The sequence below is a fragment of the Ochotona princeps genome, chromosome 4 (genome assembly GCF_030435755.1).
Source record: "Ochotona princeps isolate mOchPri1 chromosome 4, mOchPri1.hap1, whole genome shotgun sequence".
Lineage (NCBI taxonomy): Eukaryota > Metazoa > Chordata > Mammalia > Lagomorpha > Ochotonidae > Ochotona > Ochotona princeps.
This window is the reverse complement of record NC_080835.1, coordinates 90290671-90316259: the sequence shown is the minus strand read 5'-3', so window position 1 is coordinate 90316259 and position 25589 is coordinate 90290671. Positions and strand designations below refer to the sequence as shown.

The window sequence follows — 25589 nt, the reverse complement described above, 5'->3', positions numbered from 1 at the left end:
GAGATCTATTCCACATAATGTATAATCACACAGCCTTAATACTATCTCAATGCAGGAAACGTAAAAGTTGATCTCACAGTTCAGAATAAAAATAAAACTACTTTGTAATGATTTTTTAATCAGTTTTTTCTCAAAAAAAATCAGCTAGTAACAGCATCTTGGTTTCTAGCACCATTCTCCATAAAACAGATGGGGGTTCCTTGGGAAAATAATGCAGGATGACTCAGATAGCATGGGGAAATAGGGGAGAAAAAAATTTCACCATGAGAAAGCCTAACATTACCTCAACCAAGTGGTCCAGGTTAAAATCAACAAGGATAAATTATGTTGACGGAATGTATCCTTGGTGTGGGATAAAAAAATGGCACTTAATCCCTGCAATCTTTCTCCCCACAACATGTAATTTCAGTTTAATAACAGGTAAAGTCAGGGGAGTGTGCAAGATGCCTGACCACTAATCTTCAAACTTGATAGGATCATCAAAAACAGCCACCAAAGTTGGCTGAATGTCTGAGAAATTGAAACAGCCAGGAGAAGCCTACAGGCACAAAGCATGTAACTGTGAGGTGGCAGTGACTGAATGCTGGAAGAAGGACGTTAGGAAATGAATGACAATGAAGGGCCCATCCACACGAAGCATTTCTGACAGTGTGGCTCTTTCACCCATTCGTTTCAGCAACCCACAGTGTATTGCAGTTGATATGTGAAGCCAGGGAAGCACTTTAAATTTCTCTATGATTTATATGAATGGCTTAAGAAATTTCAGATAAACAGCAGGTAGAACACAGTATTAATTATGTAAGCACAAACATCTAGCAAAGTGACACATCTTCGTATCTAGTGTGAATTCTTTATCAATCATGTGATGCTAGAAACAGTAAGATGTGACCAAAAGTCAGCCAAAAAAAATTCTAACATATCAACAAATCCATATTAGCTTTTCATTACTACAACAAAACGCCTACCATAGGGTACTTAAGAAGCAAGGGGTGTATTTCAGCTTATGGTTCTACAGGTTTAAATGCAAGATCAGAAAGACTCCATGGTTTCAGCCTTTTGGTGAGACCACGAGATGGCAATGGCTGAGCATGTGCAGAGCAATGACCAAATGGCTGAACTAGGAAAAATAGTGGCCACCAGGCCCAACTTAGCTTTTCTAACCAATTTCTTGTTAGAACCAATTTCTGAGTGCATACCCCCAACAACATAAGGACCTTCCCTAAGGCTGCTCCCTTAACACTGAAACAGGATTAGGCCTCTACCCTCCCTAGCACCCCCAGCACACAACTCTGGGATTTAAACATCTGCAAAAATTTGGAAGTCAAATCCTATTCAAGCCACAGCCAAGCCTATAGGTCATTAATTGATTTTATCAATGTAATGAATAAGTAAAAGTTACATGTATACAGATGTGTGTATAAACATGTGTATATATACACATTATATGCATACACACATCATATATGTTTTTAAGGAACGAATGAAGAAGAGACAAAAATGATTTTACATCCACTACTATTAATAAGGAGCCCTGCACAAAATCTGTGCTATATTTCAGGATAATAATATTACAGTCTTCATAGTTAGTATAACACACTCACTTAATGAACAAAAGCCTTTATAACTTAGTAATATTTAATGTCATGCAATACTCTCTAAAGAGAACAAATTTACAGAAGCCCTTATGTCTTGTATTTTTTAGTTGTTTTGAAATAAAAGAAATTAAAAATCTATTGTCTTGATAGATGCTCAACACAGTTATATCACCAAGCATAACAGTGCTTTAGTTGAAACTGCCCAAGTATAACCACTGAAAAAGCAGCCACTCGAAGAGGCGCGCGTGGCAGGAGTCGCAGGGCCTCTCTTGCTATCAGCAGGTGCATCCTCATCAGACACCAGAACTGTCAGCACCTGCTGTTGGACATCCTGGTTTCCAGAACCAGGAAAATGAATTCTGATGGTTAAAAACACGATGAAGTAAAGTTAAACATGAACAGCACTAGTGAATCCAGGAATGTGGTTAATTTCACAGAAACAGACCTTTACTAAACAGAGGAATACTTGTAAAGCATAATGAAACATATGAAAATATCACACAGTGTTTAAGTAACTGAGATCCAGAGCCAGACTGCATAATCTGGAGCAATGGAAGTGAAAGTGATTAGCTATGAGTTCCTGGACACATCAGTTATTCTCTTTGAATTACTTCTTTGGAAGGAGGATTACAAGAGATAATTCACATCCAGTCCTTAGAATAACGCTTGGCACATAGTAAGTACTCAATAAATGTCAGCCATCAATTGCATTATGGGAGTAATCGCACAAATTGGTACACCACAAAGAGATTCAATAATTACCTTTGGGCACAGCACTTAGAGAATTACTGATATCTCTTTTACAGATATGTATTCCAAATTTGCTGACCCATCTAGAGTATTTCGTGAAGACTGAAATCTTTGAGGTCAATCCATCAGTGTTTTGTGTGAGCCACAAATGCCTAACAGAAAGGACTTCATCAGAACTTGGAAACAAGATACATACCTTCAAGTCAGGAGAGAAGTTTTCTGCAGAAGTTGACATGGAATCTGATGACACAACAGAAGCTGATTTTGTATGCACTGAATGCTCCGACTGAGAAGTAGAGGCACTACAAAACACAAAAGCATGACACAGTTCAAAACAAGGCGACCATAACATTTTAAGCATTTTATGTATAATTCCATTATTTATTAAAACTTCCAACTTCTCCAAACACTGCTAAAATGTCAAATTCTGTCGCTGAAGGGTTAAATATGCTCACCACCCGTTTCTAGAACTTTCTAGACTCAAACATTCTCAGGCGAATTCTTGAACTAACCCAGGCACTGTGATTTAGAGATAAACGGAAGACTCCTCACAAATAATCATGCTTTCAGGTTTCTGAAAGAGATATGCAAGTAATCAAATGGGGCGATGTGGTAATAACCACACACACACACACACACACACCCCATATATAGATATGGGAGTTTGAAAAAAAAAAAAAAAAGGAAGCAGCTAATATTAGCCAGGAAGTTCAGGGAACACAAACATCACACAGGAGGTTAATATCTAAACTGAGACTTAAGAGACAGGAAATTGCCAGGCTGCAAACAAACAAGGTTAGTTCCAAAACCAGCTATAAGCACTGTGAAAATGTACAAGTATTAACGGACATGAAATATTTGAGAAGCTATAAATAGTTCAACAAGGCTGGAAGCACAAGGTGAGGATTGTGGAAAGACAGATCTATCTTTGTAACTCAAACCTTTACACATCAAACTTTCTGCAATGTTAACATATTCTAATTGTTACATTTTCAATTAGAATAGTACATTCTTTTGGGATAAAATGTGACATTCCAATATGCCAGTATACCACTACCAGTATACTGATCTCCCAGTTATCACTCAATGTTTAGGTCACCCGAACTTCCCAGACATTCACATTTATCATAGATCACAACAAACTATACTCCTTTCATTAGGTTTTGGAGCACCAGAAACTACTCCTTTCATAAATACGGCACCTGAACTCACCCCACTTCCCCAAACTAGCAAATGCAGTCTGCATTCATAGCCACATTTTTGGTTTGGTTTTAATTTTTTTCTTTGAGATTGCATATAAGATAGAACATGTAGTATTTGGCATTTTGTGTCTAAAAAGCAGTAGGGGCATACATTTGGCCCGGAGGTTAAGCTGCCCATCTCCCATGCTGGAGTGGCCGGATTCAATTCCAGCTTCCCAAAATGCACAGCCTAGGCTGCAGCAGAGGGCAGGTGCATCCATGCCGTCCACATGGAGACCAGGACTAGGTCCCTGCTCCTGACTTTGGGCTGGCCCAGGCCAGGCTGTTGCAGATATTTAGAGAATGAGCCAAAAGTTGGGAACTCTCCCCCTGCTCTTCAAATACATCCCACCATTTGCAGTAAATGGAACTGCAGTACACATATTAAATGAAATGTCATAGAGAATCACAAATTCTATACTTCAACAAGTAGATCTTAGAATATCCATTTTACCATTATAGTAAGTTATGAAACTCTACAGTTTCATTTTCTTAAATTCTGATAGAACTTCCGATGTGATCACATACAGCTTTTTATTTTTTGCTGATTTCAAGGATTAAGAATATATATACATTTTTTCTCTTACCAATTATTTTTTAAATGCATTATTTTTAATTATTTCTCTTACCAATTATTTTTTAATCTTGTTGTCTGTTATATCTATTTTAGTAACTAAAGTTAATAAAGGCCATTAGTTAAATTTAGAAATAAAGTGAATATGCTGTAAGTTTGACTGATGTAACTTTCTTTAAAGATTTTTATTTGAAAGATTTTACTAAGAAGAGACAGAGGTCTTCCATCTGCTGGTTTACTACCCAAATGTTTTCAACAGCGAAGACTAGGCTAATTCAAAGCTGGGAGCCAGGAGCTTCTTCCAAGTGTCCCATAAGGGCGCAGGGGCCCAAGGGCTCAAGCCATCCTCTGCTGAGAGTTAGATGGGAAGTGCAGCAGCTAGCACACAAACCGATGCTAACAGGCAAGCTTACTAAGCCACTGCATCATTGCCAAATAGCTGAAATAGTTTTTCTTTTTTCAGTAAAAGGATATTAAAATTACTTAAAGAATGGTAGAAAACCTCAGACACTGAATTAAGATTTAATATTTAGATTAAAACACATATTCCCTTTTCTTTTTTGTTTTAAAGATTTATTTTTATTAGAAAGTCAGACATACAGAAAGGAGGAGAGACAGAGAGGAAGATCTTCCGTCTGGTGATTCACTCCCCAAGTGACCGCAATGGACGGTGATGCGCTGATCCGAAGCCAGGAGCCAGGAACCCCTTTCCTCCAGGTCTCCCACACGGCTGCAGGGTCCCAAAGCTTTGGGCCGTCCTCGACGGCTTTCCCAGGCCACAAGGAGGGAGCTGGATGGGAAGCAGAGCTGCCGGGATTAGAACCGGCACCCATATGGGATCCCAGCGCACCCAGGGCGAGGACCTTAAGCACTACACTAATGCGCCGGGCCCAGATATATATATATATATTTATCTCCTTCCACAACATATTCAAAGTTTTCCTTATATCAAAAGTTTTTTTATTAGATTTTGATGAAATTATCCATCTTGTGTTCAAGTCATTTAAGAAAGCTATTGTATTTTTTAAAGTGTCTATTAAACTTGTTCACAACAGTAAGCAAATTGCTTATATAACGTGAAAATCATCTTCTCCAAAAAAACATTGCCATTTCACTTACATGAGTTAAATATTGTATTCCAGTAGGAAACTGTAATCATTTTTCAAATGCAAACAGCTAAATATTTCATTTACCATTTCAAAGGATGATATGCTTATCCATTTGTAACAAAGAACCTATAATATGCAAGGAGCACTCACAAGAAAGTGGATTATCTGACACAATATGGAGAAAGAAAAACCAATAGGCTCAGAATGTCTTCCTTTTTATTTATAGCTAACGTCTGATTAAATGACATCTGCTTCAAGTAACAGGTACATAATCATACCTGTGTCACAGTACTCTGCTCCTGCTAGCTTCCTAATTCCACCCAGACTCTCTTTATGTACCTGACTTTTGATTAGGGCAGGTTGCACCCAGTCCAAGATGACAGGCTTGCCTTTGGCACCCTTGTGGCTTCTGGAACCAGATGACACAATTTCAGCCAATGAAATGTAATGTGAAATTTGGTAATGGTTGGAAACCACTTATCTTCTTAATAAAAGGCAGCAGAAACACCAGGACAGTTTTTATGTTGCAAACAGGAGGGAGGCACGTGCCAGCCTCAATGGCTACGAGTCAAAGCCAGGAGGAACACGGGCCCGTAAGCATTACTGCGTAGAGGCAGCCACACTATCTCCTTCTGAGCCTCTCATCCTATCAAAGAAACCTCAGTTTTCAAAATCATTGTAACAGAGTGTGTACACAACTGGACACAAGTCAAATATGGCGATCAATAAATCCTCCCACCACCAAGCTCAGTACTGTCCTTAGTTCCCACTGAAAGTGAAAGTCGCCACAGGCACAGTAAACACAGAGTTGCTACTCTCACGAGCCATTTTTTCTTCTGCTACACTAGTTCTGTGCATGTTTGATTGCCATGGCTACTGGTAAATTGTACGCTAGTTTCCACAGCTTTTTTCCATTTCTCTGTTTACCTTTTGTGAACCATTCCACAAACAAGCTCTGTATTTCCCAAAATGCATGCCCTTACTCATCGCATTCCAAAACAGAAAGCTCCTTCACCTCCATCCACTGATTAGCATCCTTCCCCTGAAGACCTGGTTAAAAGGCCAATAACAACCTTTCCAATAACAACCCAGGAATTTCAGCTGCAACTGAACTCTTTGTATTTTCAAGAACTTCTGCCTCAAATTGCACTTAACACTTTCTATATTAGACTAGAGAAATGTTACTTACATGGCTTCTTTTTAAAATTACAAAATACCAGAGAATAATCTTCTAATTGGCAAATGGTTTGAACTTGAGGTAGAGACTGAAATCTGCCGACCTCATTATGTAAGTCACACACCACTTTGGTCCTCAAATTTCCTAAGCAATGACACTCCAAACATTGCTGTGATCATTTGTCAACCTCAGTCTCTTTCCTAAATACAGACCTTCCTTCTCATCAACTGTCACTTACTTCATTATCATACAACCATGCATTCCCTCCACCTGTTTTTCTGTCCAAGTCTTCCTTCAACTGCTCTCTTCCTTATTCCAGAATGATAACAATTCTAATACCACCGTTGTACTGCACAGAGGTTAAACTCCACTGTATCTTTAATACAACATTCTCTCTTGCCCTCAACTGACATCTCCTGTTGGGAATCAGATTCAATGCAGTCTTCTCTTTCACATATCTAACAAAGCTCAACAGTTTGGAAATCAACACTTCATCCAACTCAATGCTCATGTTTCTACATTAACCTGACTTTTCCATCTTTGCTTCCTATTAACAAAAAAAAAACGCCTTCTGAGTTCCATGAGTTGTCAGTGTTCAACCTCCTTATTACTCTCGCCCAGCAGCCCTTGTATCACTTCTTCAAAGAATATTCTCATCTTTTTCCACCTCCATTATTTTAATTCCTACATCCCTCATCCACATTCCAAATTCAGCAATACAAATACGTAGTCATTAATGTGAACTATTCTGCCTCCACTATCTTAAACTCAAGAAAGTCATTCCCTGTGCAAAGATTTTTATCCTTTTAAATATCTCACCTTTTTTTCCTTTTTAAAAAAATTTTTTAATGATACAGCTCCTTAGGCTCTGAGATTTCTCTTCTCCCTTCCCCAAGTCCGCTGACACCACACACACACACACACACTGATTACCCCCATATTATTAGAATAGTATATTCTTTCATGAACAGTCCTAAATCATCATTCTGCCCTTTCAGTTTATCCTGACACTGTAGGTAACTTTTAAACTTCCTTTCCCCTAACCTTAAACTTAATAGTGTCAACCAGACCTTCAATTCTCACATTTTTTAATTGTTCTTTCTTCATCATTCATTGCTTTCTTTCAAAATTTACTTCACTTCCAATCCAATTTGGAACACAATATATGATATTTTATACTCTCTTGACAACTCCCTCATCCTCTCTCCCCCACCCCAACCCTTATATCCTTATCTACTGGCTGCAACTGCCTGATAATCCTAAAGTTGAAACAAATTAACCATTACTCTCTCCCAGACTAAAGCTATCCTACCAGTGAAAGAAATACTCAAATTGAGGTCACATAGGACTTAATATTAGAAACATTATTTGGACACAAGGCAGTGGTAAGCCACATTTCCCCTTCCCAAGTAATATTTTTAACCACAACCACTTTTTTCTCCCCAAACATCACATTTAATTAATTTAAATACCTGTCAATCTACTTCCCTGTATTCCCTTGGATAGACCTTCCTTCCATCCTAACTTTTACTGTCTTAACACTCTATCCATGAACTACTGAATATCTCCTCTCTTGCCCATTCAATATAACATTCCAAACCAATAACAATGGGATCTTTCTAAAGCACAGGTATGATCATATCACCTACTTAATGTACACTGACTCCTCGTTGCCTATAGAATCGAAGTCCAAACTCCCAAGCAAAACACCGTTTTCCAGGATTTAACCTTATTGTATGCATCTAGAGCCACTGAGAATGACTTGGGAGACTCCTATATTCTCTGGCATTTCATGCCTTGGTGCCTTGGTACCTTTGATAACTCTGATTTCCTTTATAGTCCTCTATGTTCTTCATCCCATCTGTCTTGTAAACTCAACTTCTCCCTTTCCTACACATTATACTTACTTCTATCATAACTACTGCAACACTTTACACATGTACTCAACTACAAACTCCCATCCTCACATATTTTTCTTATTTACCATTCCAATATTCTTTACCCCAGAAGACGGTTCTGACATATTCTCACAACAGAACATGTAAAGTGTTTTTAAAAAACCCTAAAACACATTACAACTTTGGTAGCTGAGATATTGCACTCGTCTTATGTATATTATACCAAAGATCAGATTTATTGCATTGACAAAATAGCCAAATCTAAGAGGTAACGACTAGAATTAAATGTCTAGCAATCAGGTATTACTATCAGTGTGAATATTTTTCCTACTATAGAAGCTTGACTGCACTTCAAAAATGAAAATATTTCATATTAGATGGAAGTTATTAAAATTTGCTCTTGGGCCCGGCACAGTAGCCTAGGGGCTAAAGTTCTCGCCTTGCATACGCTGTGATCCCATATGGGTCGGTTCTAATCCCGGCAGCCCCACTTCCCATCCAACTCTCTGCCTGTGGCCTGGGAAAGCAATTGAGGATGGCCGAAAGCCTTGGGACCCTGCAACCATGCAGGAGACCAAAAAGCAGCTCCAGGCTCCTGGATTTGGATCAGCACAGCTCCAGCCGTTGCAGCCACCTGGGGAGTGAATCATCGGAGAGAAGATATCCCTTTCTGCCTCTCCTTCTCTCTGTATACCTGACTTTCCAATAAAAATAAATCAATTGGGCCCGGCAGCATGGCCTAGTGGCTAAAGTTCTAGCCTTGAACGCATCAGGATCCCATATGGTCTCTGGTGCTAATCCCAGCAGCTCCACTTCCCATTCAGCTCCCTGTTGTGGTCTGGGAGAGCAGTTGAGGACAGCCCAAACCTTTGGGACCCTGCACCCGCGTGGGAGACCCGGAAGAGGTTCCTGGTTCCCGGCATCGGATCGGCACAGCACCAGCCATTGCGGTCACTTGGGGAGTGAATCATTGGACGGAAGATCTTCCTCCTCTCTGTATATCTGACTAATAAAAATAAATCAATCTTTTAAAAAAATCAATCTTTTTTAAAAAAGTTGTTCTTGAAATTTTGAGATGAACAAATCTCTAATCTCTAATTTCAAACTCATAGCCTAATGCTATATTCTTTCTATACAAGGAAAGCTCTCAAGTTCTAAAATAGTACTAAAAATAAGACACTCCCACTGGAAGAACTATGTCATCAATAATAAATTACCTTTCTGTGAAAAACATGATTATAAGTTGAATTCTTGCTTTGCCTATTATTGTTCTCGTTTGAACTCCATCTCCCAACTCCCCTGTCCATTCTCCATCTTCTTTTTTTCTTCCTGCACATTGGGTATGATTTTTACTCCCATTTTTATGTCTAACTCTTTTCTCTCTAGTTCAGTAAGCTCTGACTGAAAACAGACAAAATCAGTTCATATCTACATTCATCCAAGGCTGTCAGTGTCAGCTCATAGCAATATGTTTAACCTACAAGAATGGTTTTTCAAGCAGGATTCCAACATTCTCTTAGCACACATACTCCAATCTTGACCCTCACCACACTGGAGCTGGGTATTAGCCTCAGTGGACAGCCTCATCTGGAGTGCTTTTCTGCCAAGATGTGAAACGGAAATGCATGATTTAGACTAATCTCAATACCTGTATTTCTGACAGCACATTCATTCTTTCAAATACTTTCACAAGGCTCCTCCCACACCTGCACATTATATTCCATTCCTCAGAGTTTCAGCATTTTAGCATTTTGTCTATCCTTGCTATTTCCAATATGCCTAAACACAATGATTCCTTAATCCCTTGCAATTTGCCTTCTGCCTCTACCAACCAATTCCTTAAATCTGCTCTTCCTAAAATTATTAGTTACCCGACTTTAAAAACAAAGTCTTGTATCAACTCTCATTATGTAAATTCCCATCTGTTCTGACTATCCGTATTATTTTGGTTATCCTAGCTCTGTAATGCTCTTGAGCATTTACAATATATGAGAAACTGCTTTCCTTTGGAGCCCTTAGAGATAAACATAACAGATTTGCTTTTGGAGAGCTCTCACGCCACTGTACTTACCACTGCCCAACTGCCACTGCTTTCTAGACGTCATTAATGACCTTGGGAATGAGTCTAAGAAGCTTCTTTCTTTCAGTTCTCCCTTTCCTTAACCTCTCTGCAACATTTACTACTTGTGTCATTGCTTCCCTATTTACAATTCTTTCTTTCCTATAAGCTTTCACAGTCATTAAAATGCACTGCTTTTTCTCCCTCTCCCTCTCCATGGTCTTTCCCTCCGGTTGCTCCTACACACAGATTTTCTGGGAAACCCTGACCTTGAATCTGTTCTCTGTGGTCAGTGTCTTATCACAGATTCTCACAGCTGTAATTATTATCTCTGTACAAGTCATCTTTGAACTTATTTAATTTCCTCAGTCCCACATCCACCAAAAATCCAACACCAGCCTAATCCTTCTGTTTAGTGCCACCTTCTCTCTCAAGCTTTATTTCTCACTCTGATTCTGCTCCCCTACTACCTCACCTTATTAGGACATTAAGCTGTAGAGAAGCTAGAATTGCATCAAACAGCATTTAATGCTACATTCACATACAAGTATAGACATCAGTTATATTCTGTACATTCTGACAACATACCAGCTAACTATAAAACATTAGAATTGCAAAGATATCAGGTCATTCTAGTAAAACGCGCACATCTGCAAATAAAGTACAGCCCAGAGAATTAAATGAGGGCTGGTGTTACGGTTCCACAGATTAAGCCATAACCTGAGGTGTGGCATCCCATACAGGCACTGTCAGAAGCCCCAACTGCTCTACCTCCAATCCAGTTCCCTGGCACCTGAGAAAGCAGCCGAACATGCCCCAAGCCCTTGGATCCCTGAATCCACATGGGAGAACTTGATGAAATTTCCAGGCTCCTGACTTTAGCCTGTTCCACACTGGACATTACAACCATAGAGAGTGAGCCAGAAAAATACAATCAACCAACCAACCAGCCAATCTCCATCCCTCTCTAACTTTTCCTTTCAAATAAAATAGTTTTAAAAATCAAGTAAATGCCTTAGAATATTTTTTCTAGTTAGTGAAAGTCTATAGACCGAATAAATAAATGAACATCTGTATACAAGGATCCACCATTCTTTTGAGTAATCTACATGCCTTTGGATGTGCAGAATAGAATTAAACTAGAAAACATCCTCACTGTGCTTAAGGCTGAACTGCAGAGGCAGGAACACAGCACAAACCAACACACATTATTTATTTGTTATATAAAGTCACTGTATAGAGATGAATTGCAGTTACGAAGAATCATTCGAACAAAGACATATGTTCATGTTTTCAACTTGACCCCTCCAGATATTTTATTTTTCTGAATCTTTTTATATCAAAATGCATGAAAAGAGATATGTATACTGTTCCCAATTCCTCACCTCTCATTTTGTTTAAAATCTATATCCCTCAGGTCTTTGCCTCTACCACACCAATAAAAATGTTCTTTGTGGGCCTGGTGCAATAGCTCAGTGGCTAACTCTTCACCTTGCACAAGCCTGTATTCCATATGGGTGCCAATTCATGTCCTGGCTGCCCTATTTCCCATCCAATTCCCTATGTTTAGCCTGGGAAAGCCTGGGAGAATGGTCCAACACCTTGGGACCCTGCATCCACATGAGAAAGCCAGAAAAAGCTCCTGGGTGGTGTTTCGGCCACTTGGGAAGTGAACCAGTAGACAGACGATCTTCCTCTTGTATCTTCTTATCTGTGCAAATCTGCCTTTCCAATAAAAACAAATTTTTAAAGAATGTTCTTGTCAAACTCACCGGATAGGGGTCAACAATGATGGCTCAACTGGCAAATCTTCCAGTTGCAAGCACAAGTATCCTATATAGGCACTGGTTATGTCCCAGCTGCTCCATTTCCAATTGAGGTATCTGCTTACAGCCTGGGACGGCAGTGGAAGACGGTCCAAGTCCTTGGAACCCTGGAGCCATGTGCCAGACCCAGAAGTTCCTGGCTTCTGGCTCTTGATAGGCTCAGCTCCGGCCCTTGCAGTCATTTGGGAGTGAACTAGTAGAAGGAAGATCTCTCAGGGTGTCTTTCCTCTCTGTAAATATGCCTTTCCAGTAAAAATAATCTTTCAGAACTAAAAGCCATCAAACAACTCTACTTTTTGTATAATGAGTATTACTACTCCTTCATCTATTTATAGTATTTGATTAATATGATCACTCACTCCTCCTTGAAAAAAGAGGCTTCAGAAGCACATCAGGGCCTGGCACTGTGGCCTAGCAGATAAAGTCCTCGCCTTGAACGCCCCGGGATCCCATATGGGCGCCGGTTCTAATCCCAGCAGCTCCACTTCCCATCCAGCTCCCTGCTTGTGGCCTGGGACGGCCCAAAGCTTTGGGATCCTGCACTCATGTGGGAGACCCGGAAGAGGTTCCTGGTTCCCAGCTTCGGATTGACACAGCACCAGCCATTGCGTTCACTTGGGGAGTGAATCATTGGACAGAATATCTTCCTCTCTGTCTCTTCTTCTCTGCATATCTGACTTTGTAATAAAAATAAATCTTTAAAAAAAAAAAAGCACATCAAATACTTAAGGAAAGTTTTTTCCTACTTCTCTGCCATTCCCCTAAACCCTTCTGTAATGGTTCTTTCTTACTTCCTCAGGATAATTGGAATGCCCAGAACTCAGTCATTGATACTGGCATCTTCCCTTGTCAATAATAATCTCATCTAGCCTCACAAGTTTCATGTATCTAAGCTGATAAAACCAATCCATAGCCTTATTCCAGACTTACTGGAGATTCCAATAACCTATTTATTTAAACACCTCCACACAAATACTTAACACACCCCAAACCAAACTCCTGTTTCTCCCCTCTGAAATTAGTTCCAATAATCTTCCAAATCTTAGTAGGTGGTAACTCAATCATCATGCTCTCTTGGACCAAGAAAACTGGAATCATCTTTACTCCTCTTTCAGCCATATTCCACATACACTCAATTGAGAAATTCTGTTGGCTGCACTCCCAAAATATGTCCAGGACCCAGCCATTTCTACCTACCTTTTTGGCAATCATACCACCTCTATGCTAGATAACCCTACTTTCCTATAAACCAGTCCCCTAATGCTCTTGTCTGATATTAAAGCAGTCAGAGTTGGGGTTTTTAAATATTCCTTTTTACTTAAAAGGCAAAGTACAGGAGAAAGGAGAGATGGTGGGAGAGGTCTTCGGCTCTTCTTCCCAGCTGGGAATCAAACTGGGATGCTAATGGATGTGACAGATTAACCGGCTGAGCCACAACTCTGGCTTCCCCAGTCGGAATTTTTTGTAAATTCTGAAACAGGGTCACTCAGCTACCTAAAATCATCCCACCAATTGGGTAAAAGAACCTAAAACGACCTATCAGGCCATTCCAATCCATCCTTACTCACAGCTCCCTGCTGTCATTTTCTACTATTCTTTTTGCTCCCCTGCATTATACCCAAATAAAACACACAACTTTCCACTTCATATTTTCTTTACAAAACTGTTACCTTTTTTTTTTTAAACTAATTTATCTTCTCTCACAGTCCCTCTAACTCCTTAAATGTAAATTGTTTAGGGCCAGCACCATGGCATAGTGGGTTAAGCCACCACCTGTAGGACTGGCATCCACATGGGTGCCAGTTCAAGCCCCAGCTGCTAACGTCTGATCAGGTTCCATGCTATAGCACATGGCAAAGCAGTGGAAGACAGCCCAAGTTCTTGGGCATCTGCACCCACATGAGACCTGGCTGAAACTCCTTGCTTCTGTCTTGCCCAGCCCTGGCTTTTACAGTCATCTTGAAAGGCAATCAGAAGATGGAAGATTTCCCTGTCTCTCCCCCTTTCACTAAATTGGCCTTTCAAATAAAGGCACAGATCTTTAAACATGTTAATTGTGAAAGTAATCCTTTTAAAAAAAACTTTGAGAAGCACTTGTCTACTAATATAATAATGTGTAATGCTAACAGAAGCTCAAAAAGTTGTTTTATTGACATTTACTGAATGAGTCAGGTACTGAGTGCTGGTCACATGCAAGGAACTGCTCACATTAAGACTGAACAAAGTAACGTATGTAAAAAATTTAGCACATTGTCTGAAGGAGAAACAACAAGACTATACAATTATTTTTATCTAATAGAGGCTAGAACAGATAACTTCTCTTTCCATCAGAGAGCTGAAGTTGAGCAGACTGGAGTTAAAAACAGGACAAGCGGATTCAAATGAAGATTCAGCAACTTGAACCTTAAAGCAAGTAGGCTCTTAGCTTCAGTTCCAACTTTTTGGAAACCTCCACTCCAAGAGAGCCAAGTGGAAGAAGCAGATAATGCACAGGCTAAAGCACAAAGGAATAAGCACAATGCAGAGGCCCAGGGAAACTACTGTCTTGTACAGCTCTGATGGCAAAGGAAGTTATCTATAACCAGTCTCTTCCAGATAAAAGTCAAGAAATTTACATAAAGTATTCTGTGGAAAATTTTTCATTGTTTGACACATAGGCCCCTTCTGCTTTTCTCCCAAATGCTGCAAACAACTGTGTTTCATGATAACAAAAGGATGCATACAGTTAAGTGTTTAATAGTGGCTATTAAATGTAACCAGGATTTAGAGCACTTCACAGTATGCAACATACTATACTTTCACAAATGCAAACACATGAACAACTTTCCTTCTTAACCAGGAAGTGTAAGGCTAGCTAAGTGAAAGAGAAGAAAAATGTGGCCTCATGGAAAGTCATTTAGAAGTCTGTCAGAACTTCAATTTCATATTATAATGCAGGGATAAAAATATGTGCTCTTGAAAAAAGGAGGAAGGGAATATCATTGTATTCTTAGAATTGTATGTACGAACTATACTGAATCTGTTAAAAACTAAAAAACAATTAAAAAAAAAGAAAAAACCAGTTCTACATATTTCACTGCATAGTTAAAAAGACAAAGTGAAAATGATTTTTTTAAAAAAGGACTGCTAGACTACATTATACATTTCTGCACACAACAAAGTATTATTTGGTGGGCTATGGGGTCAGATTTCTACAACTAACAAAGGTGCTAAACTGTAGAAAATGAAGCACTATTAAAATGCTTAGAACATGGGGACCGCACCACAACATACCATATTAAGCCACAGCCTGTGACACTAGCATCTCATGGACTGCCTCACTTCCAATCCAGATCCCAGCTAATATTCCTAAAAAAGTGGCAGAAAATGTACCAAATACTTGGATACCTGCCACCCTGCAGGATCCAGATAAAGTTCCCAGTTCCTGCCTTTGGTCTGGCCCAGCCCTATCCAAGGTGGCCACTTGGAGAACAAACCAGCAAACGCAAGACTTAACTCTTAACTCTCCCTCTCTACTGGTCTGCCTTTCAAACAAATGAATAAGTCTTTTAAAATGACAGCCAACAGTATGAAAGTTTGATTAACACTGAAGTGAAGGAATATGTGATTTATAGTGGAAAACTTTGAAGAAACATTTGAAAGGACCAAATCTACCATTAGAAAAATAAGGATGATGAGAAAAAAAAAATCACATTATGTCATTATTTAAAAAGCCTAATTAGAATTTGAACAACCAAACAAAAAAGACCACAACTAAATGATTCATGCTCCAAATATTTCTCTTGATGGCCCTAACTTCTTTGATACAACCCAGATTTGAAACAGTTAAAACAAAAAGAATTGTGATGCTATTAATCAAAATAAAATACTGTCAATCACCCATGGTTAAACCCACGAACCCCATCAGCTGAAAGATTATTTGTCTCATTGTACGCTTATTGAGAAACACAGTTATGTTTCAAATTAAGAAAGCATTCTCCACTATCCATATTCTATTTAGCTGACAAGTTACTTAAAGATTGGTTTCGGAGCAGGTATTTGGCACAGAGGGTGAGATACAGTTGGGACAACAGTATCCCACACTGGAAATGCGTAAGTTCAAGACCAGGCTCCAGTGGAATTCCAGCTTCCTACTAACATACACTCTGGGAGACAGGTGACAGCTCATGCATCCGGGTCACTGTGACCCACAAAGACCAGGATTGCGTTCGTGGTTCCTGGATTCAGCCTGGCCAGGCCCTGCTGCTGCGAGCATTTGGAAAGTGAACCACCAGACAGATGATCTCTGTGTCTGCTTTTAATTAAATTTAAAAAATTTTCAACGATCCATTTCCTGTATTCTACAAGGCTTTTGGTAGTCTCCAAAATAGACCAGAAACTGTTACAGAAGTAACAGACCTATCAAGGGCAGCATTCAAAGACTAGAAGGAAGACCTAAAAACTGGAGTAAGTACACAGGATTGTGTTTGAAGTTCAAGTTTCCATGATTTGGCAGACAAACACAATTTCGGGATCACAGATAAATTGCAGAATTACAAGAGATACTGGAAATATGTGCTAAAAGAATTTTACCAATTTTAGTATACTTTCCCCTCTTCACAGTTTAAATGTCCCCTAAAACATCCTCTCCTGACACACATACACACACATCCAAAATAAACTATTGACCTTCACCATCAATTAAAAAGAGGACTCTCAAACAGCTACATAAGCATCATAAAAGTTTTTCCTCATTCTCAATTAATATGGGCACCTGTTCTTCACAAACCAGTAACTAGAGTTGCTAAGAAATAAAATTAAATCACAATAACAATCCCCCCTCTGCTCTTAAAATCCTTAATGGAAGTTAAAAACAACAACAAAGTCTCAAATATGTAAGCCAATACTCAATCTCCAAGTAATCTGAAACTAACAAGATTTAGCATAATGGTAAATTAAACATATTTCCTAACAGAAACAAATATTTCAAGTTTAGGCAAAATATAATTCCTACTTTTAAGAGAATTAATATTTATATTCATATAGGTCTACTATGATCTGACAAAAAATTCACAAATAAAACACACATTTTAGAAACGAATAAAGATTGTTAGGGACAGACTGGTTCTTGAGAATTTAACAATTTACATCCACATCTGTGATTCTATAAAAGAACAAAACATTTATAAGACAGGCATAATACAGGACTAGTCATCCTTTGTTTTCTAATAGCCCTGCCACTATCGCAGCCAAGGGTGACAGTTTTCTTTCTACCGCAAGATCAAAACAGAAACCCTACCATCTGACTGTTACTCATTCCCACACATGTATTGGTGTGCTGTTACTGTAACAGAATGTCCTTTTTCCTTGCTAAACTATTCCTCAGAGCAAAGTTCCACCCTTTCAGCCTCAAAAGCTTCGCTATTTCAAAGTGCAGCATTTAGACGAACTGAATTACAGACTTGTAATTGGTAGGACAGCAACTACCTTAGGAGCTTTACAAAAAGTTAAACAGCTGAAACACTCTCCACTTTGAGTTTTTTGTTACATATATTGCTGATAATTAAGATTTTTAAAAACTTGCAAATTAAGAAAAGCACGAGACTGTTAAAGGCTGCAAAAGCAGGCAAATGTGTCTACGCAGCAGCAGTTCACTTACCCCTCCCTAGAGCCCAAAACTTCCTGACTCCTCTCAGCCTCTGTGGAAACACTTCCAGCAGCAGCTAACAGCCTCAGAGCCTTCTTCCCTCCTGCTCCCCACACTTTCCTTCCATTGGCGAAGCAGGGAACACCTAAATCTCCTTTCCATTTCTCATCCTCCCCACCCACCCACAAACATTTACTGACATCATTCATAACTATATAACCTGGGGTTAAGAGTTGAAATCAACGTTATTGTTTTATGAGACTTTCAGTCTAATAAAGGTGCCAGGATATACAAACATCTTTCAAAGCACAGTGTAAAAATGAAGTGATTTAAATAATACAATGAAAACGCAGACACACATTTTCGTGGTTGGAAATACAAGCTTTAGAATCCCATCAGACCTAGTTTCACCACTGAGCAAATAATGTAGGCAAGCTACCTAGTCTAGATCCTTTATTTCACTATAAAATAATGATACCTTACAAAATTATAGTAAGAATAAAAACATGATCTACAGGAACTCCTGAGCTGGTACAAAGCGTTCAACACGTACCAATGTGGAAATACAGAAGCACCCACACCAGAAAGGAAAAAAATTCGATGAATCAGAAATATCTTCTTTTAAGAAAAGAACTCATTAATTAAATTAAAATGGAGCAAAGTATTTTTGGTTAAATCTATTCTAAAATGTCTTCACATACTAGGAAACTTGAATATAGAAGCTTTTAAACTTCAAAGCTTAATTGAGTAATAACTAAGGTAAAGTATGAAGATTAGGAGGAAAAATTTTTTTAAACACATGCACGCACGTACCACAGAAGACCGAGCCAAAACTATAAGCATAAACCCAAGTCCACCACCAGTAATTTCAACGCAACCATTTACAAAGTATTAAATAAAGCGTCTGTGGCTCTACTGTTTCCTAGGATGGCAATGTCATTATCACCACTTCACTGTCAATCACAGCAACATGAAAAAGCACTCCACAATAATGAATGGAAAACAAAATCCAAGCACTAATACATGCCATAAACATTAATATTCCTCTTCTTCCAAGCTAGCGTTTCAAAATTCAACAACATTTCTTGTTGAAATCAATGTCATTTCGAAAAACTATAGATGTAAATAAAAACACCATTAGTATCCACTCAAAACCACCTGGAAAAACAGCAGTCAGTCACCAATCCTTCCATATATCCTAGCAAACATCTGCTTCAAGGGAATGAAAGAGGTCACTACTGACCATTATCATTGCAATCAGATTTAAACCACTTGCCTTAAAACCAATTCAAGTTTTCACAATTCCAAGAAAGAACTATTTTTTAAAAATATCTTCTTGCAAGTAAGGAGACAAACAGTATGTTTGCCCAACAACATTAAAGAATGTCTTCTATATTCTAATTGTGAACAAGCTTTTCTAGGAATGCAAATTTTGCTCCCGATACTTACACAATGGTCACACTGTCATAAGAACTGCTCATGCGCTATTAGTCAGCTTGCTGAAATTGTTATTGAAAAAAAGATGATAATAAAAGGCTGCAGTGTGTATAAAGTATTAGAGTCAGAAAAGACTTATTGTGAGAATATATGCAGGATTCTCGAAACAGAAAAACCAACCCTCGCTGTACAAAAACAAAACAAAAGGCAACATCATTTCTAATTATTTTTTTAAATGCTAATCGAGAAGTTGACATTTTTAAATGCAACCAATCCACATAAAGGCCAAAAGAGGACATGAATGACCTCATCATAATAACATCAAATGAAAGAGAAAATACATTTTATATTCAACAGGCATTGCAGCACTGGGACATCCTCCACATGGGTGCAAACTGGCATCAGGTTCAGAAAATCCCAATATTCTAAGGTACACATAACCCAATATAGCTAAATCGGCATCATTTTACTTCCAGGTCTATCAATTCTATTTCCCAAGTGAAAAAACAGAGCACAACATTTAATAATGCCAGTAACAAGTCTGAACAACCAGCTTGTATAAAAAATACTTCACTGCCTTTTGTTTTTGCTTTCTTTTCCAGTGTTGTTTCTTCAAACATTTTATCTTGAAATTAAAATAATAAAATTGGACTACGCCAAGGTATGCCAGTCAGAGTGAGCTATGGTCATGGAAGGTGCTGGAGTTCCAGCCCAGTTCAACCACCAAAGCAGCCCCAGAACCTCCAACCTCTGATTCAGGACAGAGCACTTGGCCTACAGTCAGCCTGCCAGTGACACCCACTGCTCACTGGGGGTTCTTCCGAGCTCCAGCTCCTTGAGGAACTGCAAAGCCCTGAGAGGCAGTGATGGAGGCTCAAGTAACTGGGCTCCTTGCCAGCACGTGGGAGACATGAAGAGAACTTTCGCACTCCATCTACCAGTGTCTGTCTCTCCCCCAACTTCAAATGCATACATGTTTGAGTCTCTGATCCGAATCTAGATGCAGACTTGAATTAACTTACATAGAATGCCAAGTAGTCTGAGGGGAGAGGAAAAGTTCTTTACATATCAGCTGGCTGACAGACCCATCTATTATACTGAGAACTGGTCAGAGCAGTAGAGTGCAAAGTACAATACTCTGAAACAAACACTTGTACCCCAAATAGAAATATAAGGTAGGAGTTGGTTCATTAAATAAGCACCTGCTCAACAAACTTTCACCTAATTGGTCCAGAAAACACATGGTAATCTGTTTCTTAATAATGACCTTTCCCTTGGGATCCTATACCAGTGGGGGAGACCTGGAAGAAGCTCCTGGCTCCTGGCTTCCAATTGGCTCAGCTCTAAGTGTTGTGGCCGCTTGGGGAGTGAATCAACAGATGGAAGATCTTTCTCAGCCTCTCCTCCTCTCTGTACATCTGACTTCCAAGAAAAGTAAGTAAATCTTAAATAAATGATCTTTCATGAAATTTTTGCACCCAGGCATACAAATCGGTATCCATTTCTAAGATTAGTCATACATCCTTTCTTGTTAAAAAATATATATTTTAAAATATGTATATACATTTATTTTATATTTATATATAGTTATTTTTATATTTTTAAAATAGATTTTATATTTATATATATTTATTTTTTAAAATATATCTATATGTTTTTTTCATCGGAAAGGCATTTTTCAGAGAGAAAGAGAAACAGAAAGCTCATCCATCTGCTAGTTAACTCTCCAAGTGGTTGTAAAAGCCAGGTCTGAACTGCTCTGAAGCCAGGAGTCAGGAGCCAGGAGCCTCTTCTGCATCTCCCACAGGGTGCATGGGCCCAAGGACTGGCACCATCCTCCACTACTTTTCCAGACCACAGCAGGGAGTTGGATGAGAAGTAGAGCAGCCAGGACACAAGCTGGCACTCATATGGGATGCCAGCACTTGGGGAGGTGGAAGCTTAGCCAGTTGCGTCATTGTGCCGGACCCCTTACATCCATTTTTTTTAAAAGATTTATTGTTATTGAAAAATCAGATATACAGAGAGGAGAGACAGAGGAATCCTTTCCTTCCAATGATTCACTCCCCAAGCGGCCACAGTGGCTGGCGCTGAGTTGATTCAAAGCCAGGAGCCCAGAGTCTCTTCCTGGTTCCTGGTGCCAGTGCAGGGTCCCAAGGTTTATGGCTGTCCTGGACTGCTTTCCTAGACCACAAGCAGGGAGTTGTACGGGAGGCGGGGCCTCCGGGATTAGAACAGGCGCCCATATGGGATCCCAGCACATGCAAGGCGAGGGCTTTAGCCACTAGGCTACTGCGCTGGGACCCCTTACATCCATTCTTTAAACTATTCAAATGACTTTTAATTTTCCCAAGTTAAACAAACCTGCTTATTATTATCAAACCTTTCAATGTAATAACATAACTTCTCTCCACAACTTTAAGGTCCTATCACTGAAGTTAACACCTTTGTATTTTATTACTGACTTAAAATATTAAAATGAAAAAAGAAAATTTAATGTCTCTCTCTATCCCAGAAAACTTCATTTAGAAATTTTACTATAGGCATTAGTTGGCGATTTATAGCTGTCAAGGCCTTCCTAACATAATTTCAAATAATTTCCTATTAGTTGGTTTAGAACTCATAAGTAAATAAAAAACTTTTTTTTATTACTTGCTAGAAAAACTTTCTGTATCTCTGAAAGGATGAGAAAATGTGTATCATTTAAAATATTTGAAAGCAATAATTTCACAGAACAATTTTTATTATTTTATTCATTCTAATTCACAGGTACTACACAAATACCAAATTTCTTTCATACTCTTCATCTTCCACAATTCCAAGACTAGCCTGGCATTTGAGGACACAAATACAGAGAAATTTGTTCCCTTTTTTTTCTCTCTCTCCTTCCACCCAAATTACTTCCTCTCAAGTACTAGTTTTTTTATGTTACGTGAGAACATCATACTACATAGTATACAAAGCTCACTTTTAAACCCTATGGCTACAAAAACTGAAAGAGAACAATTTAAATGGCCAAGAATAATCATCTCATTAGAAAATAATTTGTTGTTAAAATGTCATTTAAAAATCATGTAAGTAACACATGTGCCAAAACAGAAAATTAGGGTTATGGTATTTTACAATAATTCAGGCATTGCAGAATATTTCCCCCAAAATAGTATATATTTAATAAGGTTACAATTCAATAACCATCAAAATATTAAATATAAAATATAACACTAAAATAAATTGAAAATCTCATTGAGCGAAAACTTAAAAATGTCAGTACCTCAGATACACTGAGCATTTCAGCTATATTATTTAACAATTATAACTATTTCTCATCTATAAGGTATTAGATTCGCAGTTTGTGCAAAGAAAATTAATGTTTCACGTAATTCAAAGGAAAACATTAATAGTAAAGCATACACAATACAGTTCACCAGACTTCTATTACTTATAAACCAGTATGAAACTTGCATGTAGTATTTCACACACACACACACACACACACACACACACACACAAATGAAATTCCATCCTACTCTTCGAAGCAGAAAACAAAGTCCTGGCAGAAATAATGGCACACATACAAAAGAACAATCTCATTCCCTCAAATCTGCCTTTAAATTTTAATAAATCTTAAAAAGTTAGGGGCAGGTGGCTGAGTACAGAGACCAACGTAGCAGCAGCAGGGTAAGCAGTCACCTGCAATGGCCTCCCATAGGAGCACAGCTCGAAGTTGGAGTTCTGGCTGCTCAGCTTCCACTCCAAACCCCTGCTAATGCATCTGGGAAGGCAGCCGAAAAGAGCTCAGTTACGTGGGTCCCTGCCACCCATGTGGGAGTCCATGAAGGAGCTCCAGACTCCGCTTTGGCTGAGCACAATCACGGCTGTTGTGGCCATTTGAAGACTGAATGGATGATGGACGGCCTCTCTCTCTCTTGCTCCGTAACTCTGCCCTTCAAATAAATAGTAAATGCTCTACCAACACAATCATTTCAAAATCAGAATCCGTTACAGATTTGACTAAAGATCAAGAAACAGTACATTTTTTCATGTACATAACCCATAAATGCTTTTGCTTTCTTTTGATTACAGTGATAAATTACTTTTGATCTCACATATAGTATGAAGGAGGATTCCCTAAACAGAAGATAGTGAAACCACCCTATACAAATTTCATTACAATTCATTAAAAATATAGAATCCAGGTAATCATCTCTGAGTTTCAAACGCCATTAACCTTGGAGGAAAACCATCAACCTTTCCCATTCTTCCAATATTTATTGTGCCGTTAAATTATTAAATTTTCCTAGATCTAACCCTTCATCTGCAAATTTACGGAGATGGACTAGAATCCAAAAAGCTTTTGTATTGGTAGTGCAGATCCCTGAGCCCACTCCCAATGATTCAGAATGACTGGGCTGGAATCTAGGAAGGGACATGTTCACCAAGGACCACAGGTGACTGAAATAGGCAAGCGATTCTCAGCGCACTTGAGAAGCACTAATTATGTGAGCTCCAATGTCCTGAACAGTATAAAAAGAGAGAACTGGCCTCAGCATTAGGCTCTTGGGAATTCAGGATCTAGCACAATGTGCAGGACATCATAAATGCTAAACTAATGTTTCAAGAGAAGAGAGCAAGGGAAGGAGTGAGGAAAGGAAGGGGCAGGTGTAGAAGGTAAGGAGGAGCAGAAGGGGGAGGCAGCTTGCTAGCCAACTGGTCACATTTTTTATTAGAAACATACAAAATAGTAAAATTAAACAAAATATACATAATACATCAGCACCCATAAAGCAAACACGTGAGTCTCCACACAAACACAATTGTAAGTGTGTGTAATGTCATCCTGAAAAATATTGAGGAGGAAAAGGAAGAAACAATCCACAGAAACCAAAACTATTCTGAAGGAAAAGTACTGGATGACTAAAACCGAGGGACTGTTATATCCAGGTAAAAAAGAACACGTAATTGTAAGGGCTGGAACCTACAACTGGGACTGAAGTTTCAAGTTACCAATTATTCATACTCAGAAATTTGACTTGGGATAATACAAGAAGTCCAGAAATATTACTGTTAGTATGAACTTTTGTCCATTTGGGTTTATATTTTCACATTCACTTACATTATAATTTTTGAGATGTTTTATCTTCAGTTCTGATGATCTTCAAATGTCAATGGCTCTTAACACATTAACTGTAAACAAACACAAAGGAACTTAGGGGAATTCAGATATTTAAGGAGCCCTAGCGTAAAGTATTCTAAACGTAGTAGGAATGAAGCTTTGGCATTTTGTTTATACGTTGCATCTTTGGTTGAGAAAATGCCATCCTCTTACTCATTCAGGGAAAAAAGGTTTCCTTTGGAAGGAAAAACATTTAAAGCTAGAGAGAAATCCTCTCCACACGATGGAGGCTGTTAGCTGGCTGATGTACTGTGCACCTTTATCCTCTCCCAGCAAGGCAAGAGGTCGAGGAAAGGCACACCCTCACGGATACCACCACATCAGCCTGCCACAGGACTGCCCTTGAACTAGGAAGCTTTGGCCTGGACCTGGAGCCTAAACTCTTCAAACATGATCACTTCTTTACAGAGCTTAGAACCTAGAGCAAGCAGACCAAGATTCCAACACCAAGTTGCCCCCTTCACCCTCCAGTTCTTCCATCTGCAACATTACAACATCTACTCTATATGGTTCTGAAGATACGATGAGAAAATGCAAAAGCATTTAGCAGAGAGCACAACGTGTCAAGAGCTAATATTTATAGGGCTGTTTTTCATTATTATCAATACTACTAACTAATTACCACAATGATGTACCACTTGGAAAGCAAAGTTTGTCTCAAGTGATCCTATTCTTAGATACTGGCTTTAGTTATAATGGTAAAATACTATCTAATATCAATAACAAAGGGCATATATATCACACAAAATTTTATTTTTGACCTTTACTGAGCATCTTAGCTCAAGAAAACTGAAGTTGATGATCACTGGCCCATCATTAACCATTTATTTTTCCTTTGTTACATCATAGCCTCCTGACAAGGACCCATTTGAACACCCATTCATTTGCTTCTCTCAGGAACAATTCTGCTGAGAAACAAAGTGGACACTCTTGTGACTGAAACCTGTTAAGCCTTGTAAACATGATGAACGCTTCATCAATCCAGACCAGACTCATCTACCGCCTCTACTCATTACCAAATTATTAAATTCTTGTTTAGAACTTTGTTAAGAAAAATTAACATTTAATTTAGGTGACACAAAAGATACATAAAATTCTATTTTTCTGGATTTTCAATAAAAATC

General features: G+C 38.7%; 1 protein-coding gene across 3 annotated transcripts in view; it reads right to left on the bottom strand.

Moving 5' to 3' along the window:
* Positions 1-25589, bottom strand: part of MTMR2 (myotubularin related protein 2) — an 86082-nt gene that overhangs the window by 47951 nt on the left and 12542 nt on the right. For 2 of the 3 annotated variants that reach the window (XM_058663998.1, XM_058663999.1), the window contains exons 2-3: positions 24406-24476; positions 2542-2647 (exon numbers count right to left, since the gene is read on the bottom strand). In XM_058663998.1, the coding sequence (XP_058519981.1) occupies positions 2542-2580 (39 nt within the window). In that variant the 5' untranslated portion in view covers positions 2581-2647; positions 24406-24476. The remainder of the gene's footprint in view (positions 1-2541; positions 2648-24405; positions 24477-25589) is intronic. The other variant, XM_004584999.4, reaches the window with a different exon arrangement.